Source organism: Paramacrobiotus metropolitanus, unplaced genomic scaffold, assembly GCF_019649055.1.
Source record: "Paramacrobiotus metropolitanus isolate TYO unplaced genomic scaffold, Prichtersi_v1.0 Parri_scaffold0000043, whole genome shotgun sequence".
NCBI lineage: Eukaryota > Metazoa > Tardigrada > Eutardigrada > Parachela > Macrobiotidae > Paramacrobiotus > Paramacrobiotus metropolitanus.
The window spans coordinates 581,435-601,436 of record NW_026570263.1 but is presented as its reverse complement, the minus strand read 5'-3'; the positions used below and the strand labels follow the sequence as shown (position 1 = coordinate 601,436).

At 48.7% G+C, this 20,002-nt stretch overlaps 5 protein-coding genes across 5 annotated transcripts; 4 read left to right on the top strand and 1 right to left on the bottom strand.

Moving 5' to 3' along the window:
- Window positions 1–223: 223 nt before the first annotated feature.
- On the top strand, window positions 224–2,201 carry LOC129591001 (uncharacterized). Its single transcript, XM_055486478.1, has 2 exons — window positions 224–997; window positions 1,240–2,201. The coding sequence occupies exons 1-2, from the start codon at window positions 380–382 to the stop codon at window positions 2,002–2,004; spliced, it is 1,383 nt and encodes a 460-aa protein (XP_055342453.1). The 5' UTR covers window positions 224–379; the 3' UTR covers window positions 2,005–2,201.
- Window positions 2,202–2,826: 625 nt separating this feature from the next.
- Window positions 2,827–5,951, top strand: LOC129590921 (uncharacterized). The gene is made up of 4 exons (XM_055486367.1): window positions 2,827–2,854; window positions 3,229–4,061; window positions 4,629–5,444; window positions 5,508–5,951. Exons 2-4 carry the CDS (start codon window positions 3,372–3,374, stop codon window positions 5,949–5,951), a joined length of 1,950 nt encoding a protein of 649 aa, XP_055342342.1. The 5' UTR covers window positions 2,827–2,854; window positions 3,229–3,371.
- Window positions 5,952–8,600: 2,649 nt separating this feature from the next.
- Window positions 8,601–11,469, top strand: LOC129591002 (uncharacterized). Its single transcript, XM_055486479.1, has 4 exons — window positions 8,601–9,395; window positions 9,455–9,728; window positions 10,596–11,137; window positions 11,217–11,469. The coding sequence occupies exons 1-4, from the start codon at window positions 9,099–9,101 to the stop codon at window positions 11,364–11,366; spliced, it is 1,263 nt and encodes a 420-aa protein (XP_055342454.1). The 5' UTR covers window positions 8,601–9,098; the 3' UTR covers window positions 11,367–11,469.
- Window positions 11,470–12,644: 1,175 nt separating this feature from the next.
- LOC129591004 (uncharacterized) lies at window positions 12,645–16,189 on the top strand. The gene is made up of 4 exons (XM_055486482.1): window positions 12,645–13,597; window positions 13,769–14,044; window positions 14,831–15,373; window positions 15,453–16,189. Exons 1-3 carry the CDS (start codon window positions 12,905–12,907, stop codon window positions 14,963–14,965), a joined length of 1,104 nt encoding a protein of 367 aa, XP_055342457.1. The 5' UTR covers window positions 12,645–12,904; the 3' UTR covers window positions 14,966–15,373; window positions 15,453–16,189.
- A 967-nt stretch (window positions 16,190–17,156) lies between these two features.
- LOC129590920 (uncharacterized) lies at window positions 17,157–19,115 on the bottom strand. Its single transcript, XM_055486366.1, has 3 exons — window positions 18,435–19,115; window positions 17,445–18,250; window positions 17,157–17,368 (listed from the first exon to the last, which is right to left on the bottom strand). Exons 1-3 carry the CDS (start codon window positions 19,113–19,115, stop codon window positions 17,299–17,301), a joined length of 1,557 nt encoding a protein of 518 aa, XP_055342341.1. The 3' UTR covers window positions 17,157–17,298.
- Window positions 19,116–20,002: the final 887 nt, after the last annotated feature.

The window sequence follows — 20,002 nt, the reverse complement described above, 5'->3', positions numbered from 1 at the left end:
TCAGGGGAAATGTTGCTTGCTGTTTTGGTCATTATGCAATAATTGGCGTCTTGAAGACAGAAGTGCCGGAAGATGTTTGTCAATTTTGGTATGTTATTTCGCAGTCTGTCGATGCTGTCTACCGCCTGCGAGCGGTGTTGTGATTATGATTTATCGAGAACGCTGTGCTTTGCGATGCAGCGCCACAAAATGATCTGCATTGAGCATTCGCTCTGACTTTTGCTTGGACAAGTTCATCGATAATTCGGTCCAGTTGTTAGCTGCTGGAGATTTAGTCTGAGGACTGAGTGTGCTTATATTTTCCTGCAACATGCATATTTTTGCTGGCAGGGATCACAGCGCCGCTAACGTGGTGTACGACATGTACCAGTGAAATGGTATGGATGTGCTGATCAACGGAGCGCTGCAACACGGCGTCGTCATCGGTCTGGCCACTATGGGCAACGGCTCGCAGGGCGTGCTGGTCGACTTCGACTGTCCGCAGCGTCATTGTGAGTTTGTCGAATACGGGAACATCTTCAGCGGCTCGAACGGGTCGCCCGAGTCCTGGAAGCACTGGAAGAATCCGGCGTGGGTGGAGAGCCATCCTCTGCAGGCTCTGCTGCGTATCGGACGGGATCGGGCGTGGACGTGGTGGCCTGTCAAATTAGCATTCCCCGAGGACCCCCAGTTGGGGCAACCGTCGTGCGGCGATGCCGAGTGTGGACTGGTGGAGGTGCAGTGGGGCGATGCGGTAACGAAGGAACTAATCCCGTTCCGTCAGATCCGTGGGGTGCCTTCGCCTCAAGATCTGCAGGGGCGGCGCGTGGGACCAGATCATTTTGTCAGCCGCGAATGTCGTCTGCCGAAGGGATACTGGTGGGCGTCCTCGGGGGCAACGCGGCTGCTGTGGCAGAAGCTCAGCGGCCAATGCAGTGCCTGCTGCATCGCCGTGCGCACTGAGTGCTTCGCGTACTTTCAACGGAGCGACCGACAGCCTATTCCACCCGTCGACTTGGTAACAATAATGCAGAATATCACAGCAGATTATAGATAGCTTAATCTCGTTCTTGGACTCCGTTATTCTTGGCAAAACTAATTGTGATACCAATATCCACAGAAAAATAATTACTGAATTAATTTCGCACGTGACAATATACAAGCCGCAACACCTGTTCAGTACTTCGTATAATTTCAATACGAGTACTTCCTTTTTGATCCGTGGAGTCAGTGCCTACATTAACAGCTGTTTATTCTTAGGACTGGACTTTAGACTATATTGTACGGCACCAGTCTGGCGACCGCAGTGATAACGAAGAACGCCGAGAAAGCTCATGGGACCGCTTCGTTCCCCCTGTGAGAAAAGTCAGAGCTCCGCCCACCGACGAGCATCGAACGAGTCTCGGCATCCCGCTACCACGCGAAGTATTAGCGGAGATCTTCCAGTCACTGGACAGCATCGAGCGCGTTCGCAAGCGGCGCGTCTGCGGCCTTTGGGATGCGATGCTGGAGCCGAATGCAATCGGCAAGCACCTGTGGATCTCCTGTCGGCATCCTTTCCATCAGCACCGTCGGTTGGAGGCGGAGCAGTTTGTCCTGGCTGTCTGCATGCTCAAGTGCGCCATTCCCGCCACGGACACGATCATACTGGAGGATTCCAAGGAGTTAGCCTACTTTTCGCGGGACGTGTTTGGATTATTAAGCGATCTCTTGCAAGATCAGCGCATTACGACGCTGGTCCTGTCGCGGTGTGTTTTCAGCGATAATGATTTTGAATATGAGGATTACATGGAGAAGGATTACTTGGACTGGATCAATGATCGCCTGTCCGCGATGGCCGCAAGCTGCAGTGTGGTGGTGTGGCGCGACTGTCCGCTGACGATGCTGACAGACAGCGTGCAGGTGACCTTTGTGAAGTTCCGTCTGCTGGATGCCCCCGCACAGCGATTGACGCAGTTGTGGGATGCCTATGAAAGGTCACTGGTGTCCAGGGAGTGGGTTGGTGTGCCGCGGCTTGCCGAGTGAATGCTCGGCTGCATCACTGAGGCGCCCGTTGGCATCCTTTGGGTAATACGATGGATTATCTCGGCAATTTGGTGTTTTTTTTTAATAATTTCTGTATGTGCCACGCTTCCAGACTATCACGTCAACTGCTTCACTTGCCAGTTGAAATTATAGAATTTGTTTGGCATTTCTGATTACTGCTGCGAACTGTTTCGGGTTCACGATATTTGCGGTGATTACTGTCAGTCACCAGATAGCGTTAGGCTACTAATGGTTTATGGTGGTGAATGACCTTTACTGAATAGCTAACTCAGACACGACGCCAACCCAGTCGCTCTGCTAACGTTGAACTTTATGTAAACTCATTCAAGCTAACACTGCAACAACATCAAGGCTAAGAAGACATTCTAGAGAACGCTTTCTAAGACCAGAGATTCCAGAGCTGCTAGCCATTCAAGATGGCATTAATTTGTTCTCAAGGAGTTCTTCTCCCTCTAGCGCTCAGCAGTGATTTCTGATGCAGAAATAGGAAAGATGAGAGAACACGCCTTCAACTCAAAAGGACTCATAGACAAACCATGAGTCAACATTTTATTGATTGTTTATGAGAGATCAAAGTACACAGTTCACATATTTTGTATTACTAATTGGCTGATAGTTTCTGGCCACTTCCTTCCGTTGCAAACTATATCACAGTATGACTGTCCATACAGAATGTACTTCTACCAGTCGTACTCGTGACATTGCTAATCATAATTATTTCCTTATAATATTTTTCTAACAACTGCAGCAGGCTTCGCTTGTGACATCGGAATACAGCAAAAAATTGTTCCACTGTGTAGCTTAGTAGCTACGATTTTCTGTACCGACTGTACGTATCCAACTCGCATTATCCCGCTGTTTGTCATTTAATCGCAGGATTATGCCGAAATAGAAGTCAGGCTGCTCCCAGGCGGCAGGCAGTCAGTTATACAGGCCCGCGCTCAAGCTCTGACTCAGACTCTGACCGCTCAAACTCTGACTCTGACTACTCAAAGTCTGACTCTGACTGTCCAAACTCTGACTCTGACTCTGACTGAATAACTTAAGAATAACTTAAGAAACCTAAGAAACCTAAGAAACCTTCAGAGTCAGAGTCAGACTTTGAGCGGTCAGAGTCAGACTTTGAGTAGTCAGAGTCAGAGTTTGAGTGGTCAGAATCAGAGTCAGAGTCAGAGTTGGAGTCTAGGCCAGTTATACACACAGAATCACACTCAAATACGCGCATGGCGTACAGGACAGTCGGTGACAACTCCGAGTTTTTTACAATAATTTAAATTTTATTATGAAATTCGTGTTCCTCGTTCGATCAGCCCCTTGTCAGCTGTGTCTGTTTCTAACAATAAAACATGCACTTGTTCGCGGGCCGCTGTAAGAGTGGCGAAGTGTGCTGCATGTACCAGTGGAACAACGTGGATGTACTGATCAACGGGACGCTGCAGCACGGCGTCGTCGTTGGAATATCTGCCGTATCTGCGGACGGGCAGAAGCAGGGCCTGCTGATCGACTTCAACTATCCGCAGCGCCACTCTGAATTTGTCGAGTACGGTAGCATCTTCAGCTGCCTGTACTTCGCCGCCGAGCCGCCGTGGGATGCGTGGAAGGACCCTACATGGGCGGAGACCCATCCGCTGCAAGCTTTGCTGCGTGCTGTTGGTGATCGTGCGTGGACGTGGTGCCCAGTCAGACTAGCCTTGCCCGAAGATGCCGAGATGCGCAGGGCTTATTGCAGCGAAATCGATTGTGGATTGGTGGAGGTGGAATGGGGCGGTGCGTTAACGAAGGAATTAATTCCGTTCCATCAGATCCGCGGGGTACCCTCGCCTGAAGATCTGCAGGGGCGTCGCGTGGGACCGGAGTGTTTTGTCAGCCGTGAATGCCGCCTGCCCCGAGGATACTGGGCAGTGCCACAGGAGGCGACGCGACTGCTTTGGCAGAGGCTCAGTTATGAATTAAGTGCCTGCTGCATCGCGGTTCGCAGTGATAGTTTCACGTATTTCCAGCGAAGCGATGGACGTCCTATCGTACTGAGCAATCTGGTACGTCTTTACGGCGTCCTCGCCTCTGGGCTCTACTGCAGTAATGTCCGTTCGCCGATATGTAAGGTTTTTCTACCGGAGAAATTTTTTTAACAATTATTAATACAGTATGATGGGCACTAAGGGAGAGGTAAAACCAGGGCGCTATCCACTGGAAACCGAGATACGGCTGAAAACGGCACCGATGGGGAATCGAACCCCGGCTGCGTCGGTAGATCCGCGTAGGCAGTACCGCTTGCACCACGGCGCAATACGCTGAAATCTTTTGAAAGACTGTATCGCTGTACGTGACCCGCTTCTCTCCTCACAAGGTGCTAGTTGTTCCGAGTCTCCGAAAATTTTTTGTACCCGCAGTTTTTTACGCTGTGGGGTTGGTTCGATTTGATTGAGTTATTCGGGAATTGTGAATACCCCAGCCCGTAAACGGGCACGGGTTGGGAGCTACAGCCAGTGTAGTACTTATTCTGACAGTTTCGAATGCTTACAGTAATTCTTGATTTCTTGATATGTAGCCAATGGTACGTAATAGAACGATCATACGTGTCACGCATGGCTTTTGATTTGAAGGAGCAGAGGTTGGAGAACATCACTCAGATGATGCAGTACGAGAATAACAACCGTGGCCAGCGTGACGGGAGCCCCGAGGATGAATTGATTTGCGGTCGCTTCGTTCCCCGTTTAAGAAAGGTGAAAGTGCCGGCCGCCGATCACCATCAACGGGGCCGCGGCATCCCCTTACCGCGCGAAATCCTGACGGAAATCTTCCAGTCGTTAGACACCATCGAGCGGGTCCGCAAGCGTCGCGTCTGCCGCCTGTGGGAGGCGATGCTGGATCCGAATGCGATCGGCAAGCATCTGTGGATCTCCTGCCGACAGCCCTTGAATAACCGTCACGAAGAGCGTTCGGAGCGGTTCTTGCTGGCTGCGTGCCTGCTCAAGTACGCCACTTCCGCCACGGACACCGTCATACTGGAGGAGCCGTTGGCGTTGTCTCAATGGAAGCGAGATGGGTTTGGATTGTTAGCTATCTTGTCGCAGCAGCGGCGCATTCGGACGCTGGTCTTCACCCGTTGTGAGTTCAGTGATTGTGATGTACATCTGTGCGATTATCTGGGTTATCTGAATGGCAAACTGTCCAGCCTGGAAGCGACGTGCAGTGTGGTGGTGTTTCGAGATTGTGAGATGTCGTTCACGCAGACCAGCGCTCAAATGAACGCTAAATTATGTCTGCGTGATACCGCCGCACAGCGCTTGACGCAGTTGTGGGATGCCTATGAAAGGTCACTCGTGTCGTGGGAGAATGTGGATTTGGCGAAGCTCGCCGCGTGGGTGGAGCGTTGTGTCAGCACGCAGAAGATCGACAAGTGCGAGGGAATATTATGGGTGTGTAAGCATTCTGCAACAAAATGATTATGCGTAGACTTTGTTGTTTTTGGTGTTTTTTAGGTTTTAAATGAGTATATTGGTGCTGATCCACGGACGGCGCTGCGCACAGCTGACCAAGAGTGGACGATGGCTAACCTGATCGATTTGGATGTGCTCAAGCTGACGAAGCTGGAACAGTACGCTTTGTTCGGCCGAATTGGCGATACCATGGAGAAAGATAACCAAGGGGGTTATATTTTCTATGGGACTAAAGGATACTGGAAGATCTTACAGTGTTTGCGATTATATACAAGTGCTACGCATGCGACTGGTGCTGATTGCGAGATGACTGCACACAACAACGGTACTGCAGTAATGATTCTAGCGCATCGCGTATGCAGTTTGGTTTATCAAATATTCCGCGCTGTTTTATGTATGAGTCGCTGCCATTGGTCCCACGATTTCGACTGTGCTAATTTAAGGGGAACAGGCAGCGGTTTTGTAAACCGACTCCTCTGGCACTAGATGCTTAGTTTTATTATTTTATTAATATGCACATTTAGGTTGTATTATGAAAATTCAAAAATTGGAACTGAAAAAGGTTATTCTGTAGTGTTACTGTATCTACACTCGTGCTACCAAACGAAAATAGTTTTTGCTTCGGCTAGTTTTTGAAACAACTAGCCGAACAAAGCATTCGCAAAATACGGCTGTGTTGTTGTCTTTTTAGTCATGAGTTTCGAGAACGTATTCATTGTATTGCCAGTTTAAGATGGCTCAGGATCCAACCGTTTGTGTTATTTTGCAGCATTTGCGAGTAAAATTCTGTAATTATGCTGGGAAATATCCACTGTCCAGTATGTGTCGTAATGTTTAACAAACTAACATTAATATTACGTACAAATGCTGTTAACAAAGATTTATCAATTTGTAACAACTTAATGTGTAATCTGTTGTCGGGATTTAATGTGTTGCAAGAATGAACAAAAGATGTCGTAAATTGTTGAGTGCTGCATGAGTAATGAGAAACTTTCTTTACAACGGCATCCATCCTGGGAACGACACCAGCCTCGGCTAATTTAGATCAAATGTTCTCTGTGATTCGGCCGCATGTTTCCGCTGTCTTTTGATGCTGTGTGACGTTTGTGTGTGCTCTGGATGTTTAAACTGGCTCAGCAAAGTGAAAAACAATTAAAAATTATTCCCCGTAATTAAAAAAAAGTACTTACTGTCCTTATCGTTAACACAGTATTAGTGGATTACCGTGGATTACCCCAATAATAATGTTTCAGTAAACGCAACAATGTACACCGTAAAAAGTACATTGGCATCACGCAGTTAATCACTTCGGTACTACCGTGTATAGCGGAAAGCGTAAGAAAATCCTCATCCTTTAGCTATCACATAAGTACAGTAAGTAAGCAAGGTTCTGCCACACTGACCTTTTTAAACCGTTACCGAACACTATAACATCGGAAGAGCTACTCTATATCTCAATCTGTTACAATGAAACTTGTGGGAACTGTAGAATGGAAACTGTGGAAAGATGTCTACCTGGAAGTACTGGAACATCCCGCCCCCACCTCCCTTCCCCGTCTGTAACTCTGAAGAGTCCGCTGTGGTGTACCCGATCGACGTAGAAGAGAAGAATCCGAAATCCCATAGCGTGTCTCCGGAGGTGGAAGTAGAGGCAAATAGCAAGATTTAATGAGAGCACTGCTCCAAACAATATGACCTTTGATCACAAGTATTTAGAGTGAACCGCAGGTACCTGTAAACCACTTTACAGCAGTCCGAGAACAAGTGCGAATAAATAACGGTGGTTTACAGAAAAATTTGTGAGAAAACCGAATTGATTTGCCAGATCTCGAAGGTCTTTCGACTGACACATTCCGCTGGCCTTATACAGACTTCGGGATGCGTGTAGGCATCGATTATCCGTAAAACCAAAGACATACAAGCTGGCCATTGGTTACAACAGCCGAGACACAGCAACATTGGTCAAACGTAAAGTAAGGCATCAACCGCAACTCAATAAGCCAGACCAGTATAAACATGTTTTATTTGTATATACATTTTATATGAAAAAGCCACAAAAGTACTCCCTAAGATGTGTACAAGGCGGCGGCGTTCGTGGGGCCGGTGGGGGTGTAGCGGCAATTACAGGGATAGTACGTTCGTACCTCCCCGGTACACGTCACCCCACGAACCCCACGTCACACCGCTTAGTTCCCGTAAACAGAAAATGTGGACCCGGCCACAAAGAAATTTGGCACAGCCAAACCGTTCCATCCATATTGCGACACCCCATACGGCACTATCCTCCGGGATCCGGTGCCCAGTAGTCGTAACTTTCCGCCAGTCTCTGATTATGACTTTGTTGAATCCTTGGCGCTCGACTGGCCATCCGGAATCCACGGGGAAGTGGCATGGAGGAAGGCAGGACGCGTCCAAAGATATCCAGGATGGGAAAAAGTAGAAAAGAAAACTAATTAGTGCAGATTCCGAAGTTTTTAACGCAGTGCATTCTCATTATTAGATTGTTCTTGCTAGGATCAGCGTGAGACACTGTACTACGATAATTCGGCAAAAGTTATCATTTCACCAGCATTTCCACGTTGAATTTCGATGCTGAACCTCTGGCGCAGATACTCCGTTGCGCGTATCTCGCCCGTTTCCTGCCATATCATCCTGCCTACTTCGCTGAGCAGCCGGGAGGCTTCCGGTCCGAGTGGTCCCACTGTCTCCACACCCACCGCACGGAACAGGTAGTCTTGGGCGATGTTCTGGTACTTCACGGCTTTTTTCCGTTCGGCCTGTGCAGCTGCTGCGCCAGCTTGGGTGGATGTTGCTGCAACATGTGAAAGGGCCATCGTACACACACAAGTTACATCCCATGTTAACATTTTGCCTCGTTCCCATGGCACTAAGGTGACTCCGTCCGGGCGTATGCCGTTGATTCGCGATATTCCCAGGGGCTCGAGTTCTGTCTCAATGGTGGCTGAGGCGAATGCTCGTTTAAGTACTTGTACAGTGTACTGTAAGGACTTTCTTCTGTATTTTGTCCATCCGCACCCAGGCGGCAGCCACTGCCAGCAGTAGCAAGAGCAGAGCTCGCAAAGCACTTGTCCACGATTCTTGATTTTATTTTCAAAATATTTTATTTTGCAGTGTTTTGCATCTCCTTTCTTTGATCAGCCTTCGTTATACGATAATTAAGTCACTTGATACTTGATAGTGGAATTTTTTCTCTCTGAATGTACTGGTCCTTTTCTGAACCATGCATTTGTTTGCGGACAGCTGCGAGAGTGGCGAAGCGTACGACATGTGGCAGTGGAACAGCGTGGATGTGCTGATCAACGGGACGCTGCAGCACGGCGTCGTCGTTGGAATATCTGCAGCGTCTGCGGACGGGCAGAAGAAGGGCTTGATGATCGGCTTCCACAGTCCGCAGGGCCGTTCGCAGTTTGTCGAATACGGCAACATCATCCGCTGTCTGGATGTTGCGGAAAGCCGCTGGGATCGCGTAAAGCAGGTGACTGCGTGGGCGGAGACCCGTGCGCTGCAAGCACTGCTGCGTGTCGGTCGAGATCGCGCGTGGACCTGGTGGCCCGTCCAGCTAGCCGTGCCCCAGGACGACAACATGCGCCGAGCGTGTTGCAACGAAATCGAATGTGGCCTGGTGGAGGTGCAGTGGGGCGATGCGTTGACGAAGGAGCTGATTCCTCTTCGCCAGATTCGGTGTGTTCCTTCACTGAAAGATCTACAAGTGCGCCGCGTGGGACCGGAGTGTTTTGTCAGCCGCGAATGCCGTCTGCCCCGCAAATACTGGTCGGCGCCTCCGGGGGCCACGAAACGGTTGTGGCAGAAGCTCAGTCGCGAGTTCGTGCCTGCTGCACTGCCGTTCGCAATGACAGTTTCACGTACTTTCAGCGCCACGATGGGGATCCAATTCTATTCAACAGACTGGTAAATGGTGTCTGTGATGTACAGTTTTAGGCCTGTGTTGACAGCTTTTCGATTTGAAGGAAAGCACTTTTAATTCAATTATGAGGGACGAGTCTACTCGATACAACACCGACCGTGGTCAGGGCGCAGGCAGCCAAGAAGGGGAGTGGGATGGACGTCGCTACGCTCCCGCTTTGAGAAGAGTCAATGCTCCGCCCTTCGACGAGCATGCAGCGGGACGCGGGATTCCCCTAGCCAGGGAACTTTTGGCGGAGATCTTCCAGGCGCTGGACACCGTCGAGCGAGTGCGGAAGCGGCGCGTCTGCCGCCTGTGGGATCTTCTGTTAGCTGCGGGTAGGGCTGAAATCAGAATCCAGCGTTTTACTTTTATTCAATTGCGTTTACAATTCAACCTTCGAATTAAATAATGTCACAATCGAACCGGAGTTAGAGCGTATCAAACATTTTCAAACGAATAATATCTTCATTCAGAATTAGTATCATCATTCCATCATCATATCATCATTCGAATAATTCTTTGGTGGAGAAGTTGATCAAATTAAATACCGATCTGTTAAAAAACAATGGAATAATGGTGGAAATTGGCAAATAAGGTTATCTTAGTAACTGCAAATGCGGACCTGCGTTGACACACTCGCGGCCTCCTATATTGATCGCACCTCCGTGAATGCTGGAGCTGCAGCGGAGCAAGCCGAAAGGGGAAAGTTATCGAAGCACAGCTGGCTGATGCCACGATACGATTTCGTTGCGGCGGCGTTCGAGATTCACGGACCGTGGAGCGGTGGCACTAGGAAACTTGTGGACAAGGTTGGAAGCTGCCTAATATCTGCCACTGGCCAGAAACGCACCAAAGAGTTTTTTCGGCAGCGTTTGTCTATACAGATACAGCGCGGGAATGCGATATGCGTTATGGGCACGATTCCCGAGCAGGACAGTATAGAAGAATTTTTCTTGTTGTGATTGGGGTGTATCTGCCGCGGATGATTGTTTCATTGTTTTCCGTTGTAAAGCTAAATAAATTGTATACATTGTTCATTTGGTGGACTTTGGTCAACCGGTAACTGCAAATAGTTTCTTGTAATTCCTTTCTTTACGACAGGACCAATACTGGGAAAACTGGTTTCAGAATTTGATATTTTTTTAATTTCTGCTAAAATATTTTGCCAGAACGGCGCATAAGTGCTTGAATTTCAACCGTAGATGCTGCCAAGCAGCTGTGGATCCCCTGCCGGCGTTTCGCCCATAAAACACGCAGTAAGACGCCAGAGCAGTTTCTGCTGGCTTGCTGCCTACTCAAATACGCCACTTCCGCCACGGACACCATCATTTTGGAGGATTCGTCCGAGTTATCCTACATGTCGCACGACGTGTACGGACTGGTGGCGACCCTACTGCAGCAGCGGTGCATTAAGCTACTGCTCTTGTCCCGCCATGATTTCGACGATCACGACTGCGACCTGCATGACTACCTGGACTGTATCAATGATCAGCTGACGCGGTTTGCCGCCACCTGCCAAGTCGTCGTGTGGCGCGAGTGCCGGCTGTCGCTGGTGCAGGTCAGCGGAAAAGTGGCTTATGCCAAATTCTCTCTGCGGGATGCATCCGCGCAACGGCTGACGCAGTTGTGGGATGTACTGGAAAGGTCACTGGTGGAGAAGGAGGTGGTCGATCTGTCAAAGCTCACCGAGTGGATTGCACGTTGTGTTAGCACACGGAATCGAGAATGTGCGGGCATACTATGGGTATGCGCTTATGCAGGCAGGAATTGTGTTCTGCAAGGAAGTGATTTTCACTACCGCCGCTGTTTTGCGTTGCGTGTAGGTTCTAAATGAGTTTATTGGCGCGGATCCACGGACTCCACAGCAGGGTGCTTACCGAGAGTGGACGGTGGAGAGTCTGGCCCGTTTGGATGTGTATCAGCTGCCGAAGGTGGCCCAGTTTGTGCTGCATTGCCGAGTTGACGATAGTTAGTTGTCAGCAGACTACAGTGCAGTATTTTTGACCAATTTGTCGCTGGTTGTTGTTGAAAATAACTGGATTAAGATTTCGACATTAGAATTTTATCCATCGTATTGGTGCGCTTCGACCTGGCTGTCAGTACTGCGTTGTGTGTACTGTATTTACTTCTATTTGGAATAAATTGTTCTAGCGGCAGTTCCCTCCTTCGTACATCAGGAACACTTGCAATTTGTTAGAGCAGACAACGCGGTTGTAGTGTATGTAAGTGCGAGAACTAGAACTTTGTCACTTGATGAGCCGGATTACATGGAGAAGGATTATTTGGACTGGATGAGTGATCGCCTGTCCGTGATGGCCGCGACGTGTCGAACAGCGTGCAGGTTACCTTTGTCAAGCTCCGTCTGCTGGATGTCCCCGCACACCGATTGACGACAATTGTGGGATGTGTATGAAAGGTCACTGGTGTCCCAGGGAGTTGTTAGTGTGCCGCGGCTGGCCGAATGAGGGGCCGGGTTGCGTCAGCACGTCGGACACTGACGCGCGCGTTGGCACCTTTTGGGTATGCAGCCCTCAGCCGCGTTTCGTCAACAGATATTACAGGGCATCTGTGTCAGCCTTTTCTTGTTTGATTTGGGTGTTGCACGAATGTGCAGCGTTGATTCACGTGCCGCGAGTGGACGATGGATAATCTCGTTAATTTGGATGTGTACTGCCTGTCGAAAATGCAGTTGACCTTTGTACTGCTGCTTTTTAACGATTGCAGAGTTTGCGCCTCTCCCGTGTTTTCTATCATTTTTGTACCTGCGGCGCTCCCAGACTTTCACGTTAACTGCTTATTTTGCAATTAATATTGCAGAATTTACTGGGAATTTCTGACTATTGCTGCGACTGTTTACAGTATCTGCACGATATTTGCGATGATTACTAACAATTTCTCCATATGTTTCCGAATAACTGCTGCAGCAGGCTGCGCTTTTGACATCGGAATATATACAGAAAAAAACACTTGTTCCAATGTGTTGTCGCGATTTTTTTCCTCATGCATCCAACTCACAGTCTCGCGCTGTCTGTCAGCTGATCGCTGGATTATGCAAAGCTTTCGTTGGCTCGGTTCGAAATGAATTAGAAGTCAGGCGAATCGGCGAATCCCAGGCGGCACGCAGCCAAATAGAGTGTTGCAAAGCACATTCGTTCATACTCACAATACGCGTAAACAGTCAACATACGCGGTTACAACATCACCAACGTCTTTACAGTTATCTATTATTAATTTTATTACTGCCCTAGTAGTGTGCAATTGCATCGTGCGTCGCGCACCTTGGTGCAGTGGCTCTGCCTACGACGATCATACGACGTGGCCGGGGTTCGATTCGATTTTTATTTTATTCGTCAGTAGTGTAGTTCTCTGTGGTGACAAGACACGGAGTTTCTTATTGCATCTTATTGCATTCCATCTTTCAAGGAGTCGTCATCGTTCGATCAGACACTTGTCAGTGGAGTTTTCCTTTTTTTTGGATGTGCTTATAATCGGCTTATTTATTTTCTCCAGCATGCATTTGTACGGGGAAAGCCGTGATACTGGAGAAGCGTTTAAGGTGAACCAGTGGAACGGCGTGGATGTGGTGATCAACGGGACGCTGCAGCACGGCATCGTCGTTGGAATATCTGCCGTATCGGCCGACGGCCAGAAACACGGTCTGCTGATCGACTTCAACTGTCCACAGCGTCATTCGGAGTTTGCCGAGTACGGCAACATCTTCAGCTGCCCCGACACTATCGCGAATCCCTGCGAGCGATGGACGCAGGTTGCGAAGTGGGCGGAGACCCATCCCCTGCAGGCTTTAATACGCGTCGGTGCCGATCGGGCGTGGACGTGGTGGCCGGTCAAACAGGTGGTGCTGGAGGGTACGCTGCGCCGAGCGTGTTGCAACGAAATCGATTGCGAACTGGTGGAGGTGCAGTGGGGCGATGCGGTAACGAAGGAGCTGATTCCGCTGCGGCAGGTCCGCTGTGTGCCCTCACCGCAAGATCTCCAGCAGCGCCGTGTGGGACCGGATTATTTTGTCAGCCGCGAATGCCGTCTGCCTAAGGGATACTGGTCGGCGCCTCCGGGGGCGACGCGACGGTTGTGGCAGGACCTTAGCCGCGGGCGTCGTGCCTGCTGCGTTGCCGTTCGCACTGACAGCTTCACGTATTTTCAGCGCAATAGTCGAGAAATACCGAAACTTTCACTCGACGGAGTGGTTAGTATATAGATGGACTTGGTAGTTATAAAAATTAATATCCCTAAGCAATATGTTTAACTAGTGTACCTGCTTATAATTCTGGGGGTGAAGCAGTTAATTTTTAATTATTATTTTGGTGTCTCGAGCGACAAGTAAGCGCCTGCTTAATAACAGCTATTTGACTTACAGGAAAGCGCTTTCAGTGACGTTATAAAATCGGGATTTGTTCAACATTCCCACGGCAGCCAGGGCGACGGAAGCCCGGAAGGGGAGTGGGATGGGCGGCGCTTCGTCCCCCCTCGGGAAGAAGTAAAGCCCAGCCGACCGACGAGCATCCGGATCAAACGGGACGCGGCATCCCCGTACCGCGCGAAATCATGGCGGAAGTTCTCCAGTCACTGGACACCTTCGAGCGGGTCGGCATGCGGCGCGTTTGCCGTCTGTGGGATCTTGTGTTGGATGCGGGTAGGGTTGATATTACTCGTATAATTTGAAATGCTTCACATTTCAGTCTTCGAGTCAAACCATTTCACACCTTAACTACAGCTCAGGCATTTGCAACAGTTTAAAACGAAAATGTCATGTTTTCAAGAGATTATTTAAAGAGTAAAAACGGAGCGGAGCTGAAAAGCTAGTGGATAAGGTTGGAAACGGCATTGCAGCTTCCACCGGCCAGAAACGGGCGAACGAGTTTTTAAGCAGCGACTATCTATCCAGATACAACGTGGAAATACATTATGTGTAATGGGAACAATCCCTGACCAGGATAGCATAGAGGAAGTGTATCTATTATAAATTTTATTATTGGTACTTAGTTTGTATCCGGAATATGATACTTATTAAAGGTATGCCAGCTTTAAATACTTTCGATTAGGAGCAGAACTGATAAAACAGAATGCCGCTCTAATATTTATAAAATGCAATGGAATAAGCATCGCGAATTAACGATAACGTTTAACCTCGCAGGTAGTTAGAGGAAATGCAGCTACTGTTTTAAGCTTTAAGGACACTACGACTACGTGCACCGCCGGTGCACGTAATGATACTAACGATTTTGGTGTTGTTTCAACCTGTAAAATGTAATCATTTTAATCAGTGTAAATCTGCGAGGGGCTTATTTTTTTAATTCTTTTTTTATGACAGAAATCTCGCTGGAAAACTACTCTATGGTTTTTAAAATACGCATTTCCTGAAACCTCTAACTTTATTTCATTTGAAAGCGGCCCAAAAATGTTTCAGTTTCAACCGTAGATGCGGGTGCGACAGGCCAACAACTGTGGATTTCCTGCCGCCATCGCCCCCATAAGACCTTCAGTTGGGCGGCAGGGCAGTTTCTGCTGGCTTCCTGCCTCCTCAAATCCACCACCACGGACACCATCATCTTAGAGGATTCTGCAGAGGCATCGTACACGTCGCGGGGCGTGTACGGAATGGTAGCCACCCTGTTGCAGCAGCGGTGCATTAAGCGGCTGATCCTGTCCCGGCATGATTTCGGCCATCATGACTGCCATCTGCACGTGTACCTGGACTGGATGAATCAACAGCTGACGCGGTTTGCCGCCACCTGCCAGGTCGTCGTGTGGCGCGAGTGCCGGCTGTCGCTGGTGCAGGTCAGCGGAAAGGTGGCTTATGCCAAATTCTGTCTGCGTGAGGCCCCGTCCGCCCGCCTGGCGCAGTTGTGGGAGGTCTGCGAAAAGTCACTCGTCGAGAAGCAGGTGGACGATCTGCCGGGGCTGGCGGAGTAGATGGCGCGTTGTGCCAGTACATGGAATCAAGAGCGCGGGCATATTATGGGTATGCACTTATCTAGGTTGCAGCTGTATTCTGCAAGTAAATGATTTTCAGTAACGCCGTTTTCTCTGCGTTTGTGTAGGTTGTGAACGAATTTATTGGCACGGATCAATGCACGTCGCAGCAGGGCGCTTAGCAAGAATGGACAATGGAGAGTTTGGCCAATTTGGATGTGTACCGGCTGCCGAAGGTGACACACTTTATGCTGCAATGTCGAATCAACCATAGTTGAAGATTGTCAATGCCTACAGACTACTAAGTATTATTGGACTAATTACTAATTAATTATTATTATTCCTCATTACTATTTTTCTACTAATTAATTTATCACTTGATTTTTGTGGACTATTTTCGTAATTGTTCCATGTTGGGATTTAAAGTGAAAAGTATCGTATGAAAGTAAAAAGTATCGTATGAAATTTAAAGTATCGTATGAAACTGGTGTTCAGGATTTCCTCTTGAGAATTTTATCAATCGTGTCGTTCACATAATAATCGATGTGTTTCGCAGTTGTCTCTGTTGTTTATGCGCTGCAGCGATTAAATTGTTCTATATATAGCGCCAGTTCGTCTTTCATGTATCCAGGATTCCAGACTCCAGAGCAGGCAACGCGTTTGTAGTGTACGCGACCTTGTCCCAGGCTTATTGTTGCGCGATCAGGAGTAAGTCACTGGATATATTGTAGCGATAGAAGTTGTACAGCCATAAGACCACCCAGTTATGATTCATCATGACGTTATGAAGTCTTTTTATTTTATCGGCTAGCTGTTCTTCTTTACAATTTCTACAATTCATTCTTGTCTCAGCTTGCATCAGCTTGTTCCGCTTGTTAAACTCTCGTCTAAACCTTGCTGCCTGTGTTGAATTGTTCTTGTCTTTAAACATGCCGTGAACTTCCGTTGTTACGTTCAGTAATTGCGTTACGTCAGTAAGAGCGGCCACGACCGCACCGTTGCCGGTCGTGCCAACCTTTCATCCCAACAGCCCACACAACATGGGCTGTTGATGTTGATCGTACCACGACCGGTCAACACGCCAACCCACTAGAACAGCAGCCAGATCGGCTACTGTTACAATATACGAACGATGAGAAGAGTATTAGGAGAGAAGCAGAACAATCACGAGAGTGCAGAAGAAGTACAGAAAACACAAGCAATCAGAAACCATATTATATATAAACCGGTCAGAGGTGATTTCGATGCTTAATATTTGGAAAAAATTAATGATAATAAAAAGAGATTGCTACCGAAAACGAATCAACAGTTTTCGGAGCAAAGGGAAACGATTCAAACGAGGACGGACTAATGAAGTCAATTGAATCAGGTACAGATCTGTACCAGACAATTAATAACCGGCATCGCATTCACGCTACAGCATTTTGCTCAGACCAATTGTCTCGTAATTTTCGTGCCATTTACAATGTTGAATGTCAGTTAGTTTTTGGATTTTAGCTCGGTTAGCGGAGCTGATACAGTGTATGACTGAGTCGCCTGACTTCTGTTTTTCGTTTCAAACCGAGCCAACGATTACCTTCTATGATCAACCGATTAAATGACAAACAGCGCGAGGCTGCGAGTTTGATGAATGGAACAATACTGCAACATTTTTCGTTGTATTCCGATGTTACAAGCGCAGCCGGCTGCAGTAGTTATTAGGAAAAAATACAGTTTAATGAAAAATGATTAGTAATCATCGCAAATATCTTGAATCTAAAGAGGTCGCAGCAATAATCAGAAACGCCAAACAAATTTAACAACAGTAATTGCAAAGAGAATCAGTTAACGTGAAAGTCTGGAAGCGTCGCAAATACAGAAAGTATAAAAAACACCGAGTATGTGTAGACTGCGCGATCGCTGAAACGGCATCAGCTAGACAGGCACCAGCACAAGGTCAACTGCGTCACTTTCGACCGACTGAATAAATCCTGATTATCCATCGTCCACAGTAGTCACTCCACGCGCGGTGCGTGGATCAGCGCCTGCACATTCGTGCCAACACCTAAATCACACGAAAAAAAGGCTGACACAGATGCCATGTAATATCTGTTGACGAAACGCGGCTAAAGGCTGCCTACCCGAAGGATGACAACGCGCCCGTCACGCGGCAAGCCGCGGCACACCGACGGTGACCGACCACTCCATGGGACACCAGTGACCTTTCATAGACATCCCACAACTGCGTCAATCGGTGTGCGGGCGCATCCAGCAGACGGAGCTTAACATAGGTCACCTGCACGCTGTTCGTCAGCATCGTCAGCGGACAGTTGCGCCACACCACCACACGGCACGTCGCGGCCATCGCGGACAGGAGATCATTGATCCAGTCCAGGTAATCCTTCTCCATGTAGTCCTCATATTCAAAATCGTGATCGCTGAAAACGCACCGGGACAGGACCAGCGTCGTAATGCGCTGCTGCTGCAAGAGATCGGTTAGCAATCCAAACACGTCCCGCGAAAAGTAGGCTAACTCCTTCGAATCCTCCAATACGATCGTGTCCGTGGTAGATGTGGCGCCCCTGAGCATGCAGACAGCCAGTACAAACTGCTCCCCCTCCAACCAACGGTTCTGAAGGAAGGGATGCCGGCAGGCGATCCACAGATGCTTGCCGGTCGCATTCGCATCCAGCATGGCCTCCCAGAGACGGCAGACGCGCCGCTTGCGGACCCGCTCGATGCTGTCCAGGGACTGAAAGATTTCCGCCAATATTTCGCGTGGTAAGGGGATGCCGCGACTCGTTCGGTGCTCTTCGGTGGGCGGAGCTTTGACTTTCCTTAAAGGGAGAACGGAGCGGTCCCATTTGCTTTCTTGGCGTTCTCCGTTATCGCTGCGGTCGGTGTACAGCGCAGACTGGTGCCGTACAATATAGTCAAAAGTGCTATCCTAAAGATAACACAGCGGCTATGTAGGACTCGCTTCGCGGACTAAAAGGAACTTAATTACTCGTACTGAAATTAGACGACCCCCGGTGGCTGCGAGCAGACCTAGGGCATTTTCGTATTCCTTAAACTTGTGAAAATACAGTACAAGAAAAGTATATGAAAAAAAGCCAATAACCTGCATTTACCAATGATACAGGTGAAATAGGCAGTTCTTCATTGCGCTGGAAATACGTGAAAGTCTCACTGCGTATGGTAATGCAGCAGGCGCTAAAGTTATGGCTAATCTTCTGCCACAGCAGTCGCGTTGCCCCCGCGGGCGCGGACCAGTATCCGCTGGGCAGACGGCATTCGGAGCTGGCAAAGTAATCTTGTCCCACGCGGCGCCCCTTCAGATCGTCAGGCGCACCACGGATCTGATTCAGCGGAATTAATTCCTTCGTTACCGTTACCGCATCGCCCCACTGCACCTCCACCAGACCACACTCGATATGGCTGCACGACGCTTTACGCAGCTGGGCGTCCGCTAGTAGTGCTAGTTTGGCCGGCCACCACGTCCAGGCACGGTCTCCACCGACACGCAGCAACGCCTGCAGAGGATGGCTCTCGGCCAACGCAGGCTCCTTCCAGCGCTTCCAGGACCCCGGGACCGGGCACGGGCAGCGGAAGATGCTGCCGTACTCGACGAACTCGCAATGCCGCTGCGGACAGTCCAGGTCAATCAGTACGCCCGGCGTCCCGTCACCCGCAGTGGCCAGACCGATGACGACGCCGCGCTGCAGCGTCCCGCTGATCAGCGCATCCACACTGTTCCACTGGTATACGTCATACACAACGGCGCTGTTACCACTGCCAGCAAAAATATGCATGTTTCAAGAACGGACAGATAGACTTAATCTTCGGAAGCTAACAAGTGGCACATCGAAATAACGGTGAACTTGTCCAAGAGCAAAAGTCCCAGACTTACAGTGCTGTCACAGCAAAAATATGATCATGTGGTGACACTGGATCGCAAAACCACAGCTTTCTCGACGATTGATAGCACAACCCCACTCGCAAGCGGTAGACAGCATCGATAATTTCAAGACCGTAACAGCCTTTTCTGAGTACGGCGAGTAGTGAGTTCAAACTTCAGTGTCTTGTCGAGTCAACAGTGAACTTGGCACCTTTTAATTAGCTTTTCGTATTAGTATTGGGCAGATTAAAAGAGCCATCGTTCCTTCCTCGAAAAGAGTCAAAGCTCCGCCCAGCGAAGATCATCCACTGGGCCGCGGCATTCCCGTACCACGCGAAATATTGACGGAAATCTTCCAGTCCCTGGATACCATCGAGAGAGTGCGAAAGCGGCGCGTTTGCCGTCTGTGGGATGCTATGCTGGATGCGGGTAGGGTTGGAATCCCAATTTCAAGCTTCGAATCAAAGCATCTCACAATCGCACCGGGTTTCGAGCGTATTAATCAGTTTTAAACGAATAATTTCTTAATTTGAAAGTATTGTTCAAATAATTGTTTGGTACTCGTAGAGAAGTTGAGCGAATTAATTACCGGTGTAACATAAAACAAGTATATAACGGTTGGAAATAAGGATATCTCAGTATAACTATAATTATTACTTTTACATTTTACATAATTCATTTGTTTACGACAATTGATATATTTTAAAATTTCTTATCAATTATTTTTCCAAAATGCTTAAATTTCGACCTTAGGCCTTGGCAAACCCCTGTGGATCTCCTGCGGGCGTTTCGCCCACGGAG

Excerpts from the sequence above, each read along its gene's own strand:
- LOC129591001 (XM_055486478.1), top strand. The coding sequence starts at position 380 with ATGGATGTGCTGATCAACGGAGCGCTGCAACACGGCGTCGTCATCGGT. Across the intron at positions 998-1,239 it reads CTATTCCACCCGTCGACTTG|GACTGGACTTTAGACTATAT; the intron begins GTAACAATAATG and ends GTTTATTCTTAG.
- LOC129590921 (XM_055486367.1), top strand. The coding sequence starts at position 3,372 with ATGCACTTGTTCGCGGGCCGCTGTAAGAGTGGCGAAGTGTGCTGCATG. Across the intron at positions 4,062-4,628 it reads CTATCGTACTGAGCAATCTG|GAGCAGAGGTTGGAGAACAT; the intron begins GTACGTCTTTAC and ends TTTGATTTGAAG. Across the intron at positions 5,445-5,507 it reads AGTGCGAGGGAATATTATGG|GTTTTAAATGAGTATATTGG; the intron begins GTGTGTAAGCAT and ends GGTGTTTTTTAG.
- LOC129591002 (XM_055486479.1), top strand. The coding sequence starts at position 9,099 with ATGTGGCCTGGTGGAGGTGCAGTGGGGCGATGCGTTGACGAAGGAGCT. Across the intron at positions 9,396-9,454 it reads CAATTCTATTCAACAGACTG|GAAAGCACTTTTAATTCAAT; the intron begins GTAAATGGTGTC and ends TTCGATTTGAAG. Across the intron at positions 9,729-10,595 it reads GGATCTTCTGTTAGCTGCGG|ATGCTGCCAAGCAGCTGTGG; the intron begins GTAGGGCTGAAA and ends TTTCAACCGTAG.
- LOC129591004 (XM_055486482.1), top strand. The coding sequence starts at position 12,905 with ATGCATTTGTACGGGGAAAGCCGTGATACTGGAGAAGCGTTTAAGGTG. Across the intron at positions 13,598-13,768 it reads AACTTTCACTCGACGGAGTG|GAAAGCGCTTTCAGTGACGT; the intron begins GTTAGTATATAG and ends TTTGACTTACAG. Across the intron at positions 14,045-14,830 it reads GGATCTTGTGTTGGATGCGG|ATGCGGGTGCGACAGGCCAA; the intron begins GTAGGGTTGATA and ends TTTCAACCGTAG.
- LOC129590920 (XM_055486366.1), bottom strand. The coding sequence starts at position 19,115 with ATGCATATTTTTGCTGGCAGTGGTAACAGCGCCGTTGTGTATGACGTA. Across the intron at positions 18,251-18,434 it reads CTATTTCACCTGTATCATTG|GATAGCACTTTTGACTATAT; the intron begins GTAAATGCAGGT and ends TGTTATCTTTAG. Across the intron at positions 17,369-17,444 it reads GGCGCGTTGTCATCCTTCGG|GTGTTGGCACGAATGTGCAG; the intron begins GTAGGCAGCCTT and ends CGTGTGATTTAG.